The sequence below is a fragment of the Alligator sinensis genome, unplaced genomic scaffold (genome assembly GCF_000455745.1).
Source record: "Alligator sinensis unplaced genomic scaffold, ASM45574v1 scaffold874_1, whole genome shotgun sequence".
NCBI classification, from domain to species: Eukaryota; Metazoa; Chordata; order Crocodylia; family Alligatoridae; genus Alligator; species Alligator sinensis.
This window is the reverse complement of record NW_005842302.1, coordinates 1,368,328-1,376,614: the sequence shown is the minus strand read 5'-3', so window position 1 is coordinate 1,376,614 and position 8,287 is coordinate 1,368,328. Positions and strand designations below refer to the sequence as shown.

Sequence of the window (8,287 nt, the reverse complement as noted above, 5' to 3'; positions counted from 1 at the left end):
GTGAGTGTGAGCGGCCCCCGCTGGCCGGCCTGACCCCGACCCCGACCCCGACCCTGACCCGGACCCCGCGTGTGCTTGCCTTGCAGGGCCGCGCAATACGCCTGCATGCTGCTCGGCCACGTGCTGGAGCGCCGGGCCGGCCCCGGGGCCACGCGGGCCGCCCTGCGCCAGCTGGAGGCCAGCATGAGTTCCGGCCGCAAGCGTGAGTACCGCCGCTCCGCACCGCGCCGCGCTCCCCTCGCCCCCCCCGGGGAGGAGGTGGGGTTATGCACTCGCCGCGGGCGGGGTCGGACCCCCGACGGGGATTGCCCTCTGCAGCCCGCAGGGGTCTGGAGGAGCCGGTCTGCCGCGAGGGGAGGGGAGGGGAGGGGTCGTCCAGCCCGGCCCGGCCCGGCCCCCTCCCCTCCCCTGGGGCAGGGGGCGGCTGTGGCACATCACCCAGCTGAGAGAGAGAGGACAGTCCTGTTGTCCTTTATCCACAGGAAACCCGACGCCTTCCTATCCTCTGTTTTTCTCTTGACAAGAATCCGGATGCCTTTATGTCCTCTGTTTTTCTCTTGAAGAGAGAAAAACAGAGGACATAGAGGCGTCGGGTTTCGTAGGGATAGAGGACAGAGTAGCAGAAAACCAGGATGTCCCCCAGGATGCCTGCACTACGCCCAGCTGGGTTTTGGCGTCGCGGGCGAGCTGCATGGAGCTGTGTTTGAAAGCGTCTTTCGTGATTGGCTTCAGTTCACAGCGGCGCGCAGGGGACTGGGGCGCAGGCACCAGAGATGTGGGTTTTCCAGAAAAATTTGAATCGGAAAACTTTCCAGGAAAATATTCCAATGCCCTAAAAAGAGCGGGATCTGATTTAGCGTGTTTATTTGACTTGCATTTAGTACACAAAGCTAAAACTAAAAAGAGCATGACCTGATTTAACATGTTTATTTGTCTTCTCTTTAAAAGAGCTGATCTGATTAAGCATGTTTATTTGACATATTTAGTACACAAAACTGAAAAAAAGGACCCCGTGTTAATTTTATGTCCCAATAGCCACACATATTTGAACTGAAATATGTGATTAGGAAAAAAATTAAAGGCAGCGCACTTAATGTGGTTTAAATGTGCTATTCAAACAAAGTCAAAGCTTTATGTGGAAAGAGATTATTTTAATTGGGATACTTGTGAAAATGTAAAGACAGTACACCATTGCATGTACTTCCCTTACATTGTTTGTTTAAATTTAAGGGAAAAATACGAAGGCACTGAAAACTGTTGACACACTAATTTTAGCGTACCCAAATTACCATGCATAATATGCTGTGCTTGGGTTTTGATTTGACCTGCACAGCCAATTAGGTGAATTCATAACTTGATTTTTGGTTTGTATTATTATGAGTATATTTACCCTCCTGTTTAAAAATCAATAAAACATATATGTACACTCTCACACACTTCCTAGAGTAGGCACCACATCTCTAGTAGGCATCAGAAAAGGGAAATGTTTTAAACAACAGGTGCTTGGAGCCCTGGGCACAGCTCTGCTCTGGTGAAGGACACGAATGTCGTTGTCTTTTGCCTCTTTAAGGTTTTGTTCCACATGGATATGAATGCGTTTCATGGTGTACAAAAAATGAAGCCGGTAAAGACAATTCTGACTACTGATTTTGATATAGGAAACGAAATGGCTAATGAATTGGACCTTAGATTCCCATTCCACGTTTTTTGTTCTGTGCTTAGTGTTCTTCTGTGTGCTTTTTAAAGAGAAATGGCATTTGAAATACAGTAAGTTGCTTTTAGTTGAACATATATCCTGAAATTAACTGTGGACCAACCATCGCACCCAGTAAGACAGCATTGCTTTTTCAGCTGATGTGCGGGCATCACTCAGAAATCACGTGTATCCTGTGTCACACATTAGCAGAGAGCAGATGCTGAAAGGGACAGTGAGCAGGGTATGACCAGGGGTTTTTCAGGCTGTTGCTTTCTCACTTGCATTCTCCAGTATTTACAGTCTGGGAAATTCTGAGTCAAAGGCCGTGTCCCTCACTCCCGTGCTCAATAGCTAGTGATGCCCCTTTCTTCCAAGAATTTGTCAATCCCTTTTTGAAGCCAGCTAAACTCTCAGCTCCTGCAACATCTGGTGGGAGAGAGTCCCACACTTTAATGACATCCTCTTGGTAGTTTTAAATGTACTACTTACCAGTTCCATTTTGTGGCCCCTGGTTCTTGTATTGTGTGAGAGTATAAATAATAAATCTCTATCTACTTTCTCTTTGACATTTAGTATTTTGTAAACTCTTATCATGTCTCCCCTTGAGTGTGTCTCTTTTTTTTTTTTTTTCAACAGCATAGGCTAAGCCTCTTTAGTTTCTCCTCATATGGAAGCCCCTTCAGGTTTACGGGAAGCAACGGTGAAAGGCCATATCTTTTGCGTGGAGGGAACAAGCAGCAAAAAGGTGTGGCTGAGGAAACGCTGAGTTTTTAGAGTGATCAGAAAGTGAATCCTCAGCCTTCCAGAATAAAATAGAGGTGAAATATGATTAGTACAGTATCCTCTCCCTGTGAGAGATCTGGGTTAAAACCAGCTCAGGTTAGAGCTGAAATCAGCTTAGTGGGCCTCTGTCTACATTGTTATCTCACTGGCATCGCAGGACGTGGTAGTAATAGATCTGGAAAGGCGCAGAAGTAGCAGCAGTTGGTCTAAATCACTTTGGCAGGGTGGACATCAGCAGAGCTGTATAGAGATGCCAGGACTGGAGCACATGGGATAGAGTAGGCCGTTATTGTTGTACACCAGGAGAACTGCACGATATCTCTTGTATGTGCTTTTATTTTACTTTTCGTGTCTCACTTCTGTGAACTCAAAAGTTACCTCAGGTGAAGGTACAAATCCCCAAAGGGTTTGGTAAGTTTTTGGAGAATACGGCTAGATGTAGTTGTATTCCAGAGCAGTACGTAGTGTCTCCTTCCTACAGGCTGCATCTGTTAGAAATGTACTTGTTAGCTAGCACACTGTTTTAACCTCTGAGTTCTCTTGCAGTGTTCAGATTGGGCAACATGGTGCACGCCATGGTAGCAGCCAAGCAAACCATCCAGCTGCCAGACTTGGTACCCCGCATCTGCTTGACGGCCTCCAACCTGATCCGTGCCCTGTATTTCATCTGTGACACAGTCCTGTGGCTGAAGAGTGTTGGTCTCCTCCCTCACATATACAAATGGAAGTGGCGGAATTGGGCCACTAAGTGCTATTACTACTCACTGCTGATGAATTTGACCAGGGATTTATATGAGATCTCCTGGCTTCTGGAACAAGCTGCTGAAAAGGAGAAGGCAAAGGAGAACTCCTTTCCTTGGGACACACAAGACCAGGACCTGATCTGCCTGGAAACTGAACGGCAGTCTCAGCCATTTCTTCCCCTGCTGTATTCCACACTGAAGAAGCATCCTCCTTTGTTGCTAGACACAACAAAGAACCTTTGTGATCTTTCTAGTCCTTTGGACCGCCTGGGCATCTACAAGACCAACCCAGGAATTATTGGGCTCTGTGGCCTCCTCTCCTCCTTGGTAGGGATACTCACGATAGCAAAGCCACATCTGAAGCTGAAGTAATGACTGGAGAGCAGTGTGGTCATGCTCTGCGAGCTGACAGCTCAGTTTCTCTGCCTGGTTTTATTCCTAGGTTAGCACTTTAAAGAATAAGTGTGTTTGACAATCACTCCTCAAACAAGGGCTAATCTCTGGAGGAGTTAGTTATACTTTTTCTTCATCCCAGGCATCCTTGCAGGTGGGGAACTGCTTAATGCTGTGACAGATTGCACAAGAGAGGAGGCGGGAGAAGGAAGAGATGGAGCAAGAACTAAGAAAAAACCTCTCTGAAGAACAACACGTGACAAATCCAGAGAGACTGCTGCTTGAGAAGGGAGATGTTTCTGTACTTGAACAGAGTGGTGTTAAATTGTTACACGGGCAACTAATATACAAGCCATAAATAATGGTGCCGACACTGGATGGGTAGAATTCAGTGATCAGAGGTTTATATAATCAAATGTCTGTGTCTAGCGTGTTCAGGCATGTTGGGATCAGAAACATTCTGGGGCTATATTTCCAGTAGCTTAGATAAAAGTCAGTTCTGTGAAAGGATAGGATGTAGTGAGCCTGCCATCTCTAGGCATCAGTTCAAGTCCAGCTCAGTCTGGTAGGAATTCAAAAGTTGAACTATCGAATAGTATAACATGGACACCATTGAAAATAAGTTGGTTGACCTGGATCAAGCTCCTAGTGAATAAGGGTCCATGTGCCAGAAGTCACCACCCATCTGCCCTTACTACTGACAGTGCAAGGCCAAACCTTGCTCAGGCCGTGCAATTCATATTCCACTCCGGAGGGGTCTTCTAGGTCTGAGATGGGGCATGTTGGCAAGGGGTCCTGTGTGAGGGAACCCTCAATGCTGCTCAGGCTAGGGATGAGCTGCAAATTCCGGTGTGCGCAGCGACCGACCTGGTACTGCTCAAGTGCTGGAAATGTGACTGTTCCTGGGAGTGTTTGAAGCAGGAGGCTGCTGGATGCTCTGCAGCAGGGTGGCTAAAGTACAGCCTGTAGCAACCTACTGTGAAAGTGCATCCCGTAAACACCAGCAATCCTAGCATGGTGGTCTGAGCAGCCAGGATCTCCAAAGGTCTAATATTTGTCTCCTGGCTAGAAATTAAATGGTGGCCTGATTTCTTTGTTGGGAGGTTCTTGGGCATGCACCTCATCTCTCTGGGGCCTTGGAACTGCTTTCTCTTTTGCTAGGGTTTGACTAGAGTCTGTGAATATAGTGGGAAACTTAGTAAACAAACTACTGAAGTGGCTTCTAGCCTGAGTGGCTGCCTTCTTGTGCCAAGAGGGCATAGTGCAAGGCTGAGCCAGCCTCTAGTGTTTCTCCTAGGGCTGGGGCTGATGGGGAAACCTGAAACCCGGGAGCCAGGCTGGTGAGTTGCCAGGCTTTCCCTGAGGCTTCCTGGTATGGTAGAGGAAACCTTTTAAGTGGATTTTAGAAACTCTGACATAACATTCCTTTTACCAGCTGGAGACTACAATTTAATGCACCTTAATGTAGCTTAATGAAACCGAAGTGGTAGAATTAACCACTGGAAAGAATCCTTTTAGTGCCTTTACCTTATCTACCTCCCATGCACCAGTTGGATAAGGGTGGTGGCTGCTGCTGCTGTTGTACTGTATCTGGAAAACACAAGCAATAAACTGTAAATTAGATTGAACGTGGTTCTGTTTGTGGGTCAGGATATGTGTTGGGAGGTGCTGGGGATGAAGTTCTCCCCACCACCCCTGTTTTATAAACGGGACAATGCCAGCAAAGATGTGCTGCCCCTGCCTGGCAGTAGGATTACAGAGTTGTCTTAAGGGCACCAAGGAAAGCTCCATTAGACTCATTGGGGTTTTAAATGAGTCCAGCTTCACATCTGAAGGAGGTGGGAGCTGAATATAACTCAGGCACTTGGCATCCCTTGTAATGAAAGGCACCAAGGCAGATGCTGGTAAATGGAAATGAGCTGGACCTGTGCTCTGAGAGTAGGCCAAGAGAGCTGGAGTCTTCTGGCCCACAATCACCATGACTGTTACATCAGCAGCTGCATCTGGATGCTGGTGTTGTATTTAAACTTTTTTTGCCTAGCTGGTTCTTAGATAGGTGCACTGATACATCAGTCCAATATCGGATCTGCAGGGTGGGGGGGCTGCAGCTGTGGGCTGAGACCAGGGCTGTGCTGGGTTCTTCCTGGCACATGGGGGCCAGGGCTGCACTCGGGGCAGGCGGTGGCACTGAGAGGGAGCTACAGCGAAATTTGGGGAGATTGCAGCCCCCCCCTGCCCCAAGCGCCCTGGCCAAGAACCCAGACCCCCACACCCCCGGATGAGCCATGGCTCCATCTCATGCCCCCCCTGCTTGGGCAGTGCCAGCCCCATTCCTCCCTCATCTCGGGGGCCTTAATCTGCCCCCCACACCCCACGCACCTTCCCTCCCCACTCCCCTTCCACCAAAACAGACTTAACAGCTGCATGCAGCTGTATCAGAAATATGCCGATATGCCTCTAAAAATAGGCTGTTGGTATCAGCCACCAAAATCTATCGGTGCACCCCTAGTCTCAGAGGTCCAGGGTGAGCAACAGTGGCTGCTTTACAGCACACAGGTGTTTGGGACTGGAGGTGAAGCAAAGAGGCCTTTGCACTGCAGAAGCGTGGGGATGGATGAAGGGACAGGAGTGGCCTTTGCCCCATGTCTGGGTGGAAGCAATGAAGTATGAAGGCATTATCAGGGCAGAGGTCTTGATGTCTGCCAGCTCCAGACTAAAGCCAGTGGGGTGGGAGGATCAGCCACATGCTCCCTCCTGAGGGGTCAGTGGTGCTTTCACCATGGTTCACCAGATCCAAGAGAAACTCCATTGCCAAGTGCACAGAAGAGCAGCCACTGCCCTTTGCCTTGCTGTCTGGAGACGAGTGACTCATGCTAGGGCTGATCTGGAAAGCTTCCAAAGGGTTTCACTGCCTTTCCTTTTTCACCTTCATTTGGGGTGGGAGCCCAGCCAGCAAGAAAGATGCATGGGCTTGCAGAGCCTGAGGTGTAGCGTTAATATTTAATCCCTCTGCTCCTGAGATTCCTTAGGGTGGGAGTGATATTTTCCCTAAGACGCAGAGGTTGAGTCTTCCACTCCCCTGCCTCCCTGGCCTCTTTCATTCTCCGCTCCCCCCTGTCTCCCTGGGCATGTGTGTGTGTGTGTACACATACGCATGCATGCACACGTCTCTTTTATTATCCAGCTCAAGGGAGCCTAAGCATTGTGAGTGTTCAGGGGCCTGCACTGTGCTTCCAGCTTCTCTGCTAGGCTGGGGACTGGGAACATGAATCAGCCACCACTTGGCAATAGGAGTTTTTGTTAGGGTGGCTGATGGCCTCCTGCTCTGTCTTCTGCCAGGTGGTTTAAAGCACCCAACAGCATCCTGTCTACAAACAACATTTCTACCTCTATCAGCCATTACTGCTCCCTGAATCTTTCACATCTCTAAGCCCCTTCTCATTATTTTTCTATCCTCTCTGCCATTCTTCTCCCCCTCTAACTCAGTGTCTGTGAATTGTACCCTTCACTTCCTGCTAGAGACATTAAACAAACCCAAACTTATCCTTGCTCACTATGACTTCCCACTAAGCCCATCCCAGTCCAATAAAATGGTCTTTAGCTTTGTCCCCATCTAGCCAGTTTACAACCCACGCACACAACAGTGAACTCTCTCTTCAGGTATGATTTTCAATTAGGGTGTCAACCCCAAATCTCTAGACCTGGCAACCACCCCTTGCACTCCACTGAACTACTCTCAAGAAAACCTCCAGTAGGTTCCCCTAAGCCACATCTCTAAACCAGCATCACCTGTGACCTATCAGCTGCTTCTGGTCCAATCAACTATGTTCCTCTCCTAGAAATCTCCCCCTGCATTTACCTCTGGGTAATCTTATCTGCAAACACAAATCCAACTACTGTCACTATGTGAGATTCTCTACTCTATATCCATTTCCTTCTGTCCTAACTGAAATCTCAGCTTCTCTCTCCCATCTCTTCATAAAAGCCTAGCTCTCAGCTCAAGCCCAATACAAGTCAAAAGAGCTTGTAATCTCTCCCCTACCAAGCCCTCCCTTTCTTACTATTGATGACAACACCAGTTCTGGGCGCCACACTTCAGGAGGCATGTGGACAGCATCGAGAGGGTCCAGAGGAGGGCTGCTTGCATGATCAGGGGTCAGCAGGGCAGGCCCTATGAGGAGAGGCTACGAGACCTGAACCTGTTCAGCCTCCACAAGAGAAGGCTGAGAGGGGATCTGGTGGCAGTCTACAAACTGGCCAAGAGAGACCAGCAGGCAATGGGAGAGTCCCGGTTCCCCCGAGCACTACTGGGAGTAACAAGGAATAACGGCCATAAATTGACAGAGTAGATTCAGGCTAGATATCAGGAGGCACTACTTCAGAGTCATAGTTTCATAGTAGCTAGGCTCAGGAGGGACCTGAACAGATCATCTAGCCTGCCCCCCTGCCACAGGCAGGGATGAATGCTGGGTTCACAAGACCCCAGACAAGTGATCATCCAACCTCCTCTTGAATTTGCCCAAGGTAGGGGCGAGGACCACCTCCCTGGGAAGTTGGTTCCAGATTTTGGCCACCCTAACTGTAAAATATTGCCTTCTGATCTCTAACCTAAACCTATTCTCCATCAGCTTATGACCATTGTTCCTCATCACCCCAGGTGGTGCTGGGGAGA

The 8,287-nt window shown here is 48.8% G+C and overlaps 2 protein-coding genes across 7 annotated transcripts in view; one reads left to right on the top strand and one right to left on the bottom strand.

The window, feature by feature from the left end:
* WDR93 (WD repeat domain 93) overlaps positions 1-213 on the bottom strand; it is a 26,974-nt gene extending 26,761 nt beyond the window's left edge. For all 5 annotated transcript variants that reach the window (XR_003095147.1, XM_025209669.1, XM_025209671.1 and 2 more), the window contains exon 1: positions 80-213. The gene's annotated coding sequence lies outside the window, so the exon portion shown is untranslated. The remainder of the gene's footprint in view (positions 1-79) is intronic.
* PEX11A (peroxisomal biogenesis factor 11 alpha) overlaps positions 1-5,698 on the top strand; it is a 6,779-nt gene extending 1,081 nt beyond the window's left edge. The window contains exons 2-3 of one of the 2 annotated variants that reach the window (XM_006028296.2): positions 87-202; positions 3,026-5,698. In XM_006028296.2, the coding sequence (XP_006028358.2) occupies positions 87-202; positions 3,026-3,594 (685 nt within the window). In that variant the 3' untranslated portion in view covers positions 3,595-5,698. Of the gene's footprint in view, positions 1-78; positions 203-482; positions 2,324-3,025 lie in introns of those variants that run through there. The other variant, XR_003095148.1, reaches the window with a different exon arrangement.
* The last annotated feature ends 2,589 nt before the right edge of the window (positions 5,699-8,287 follow it).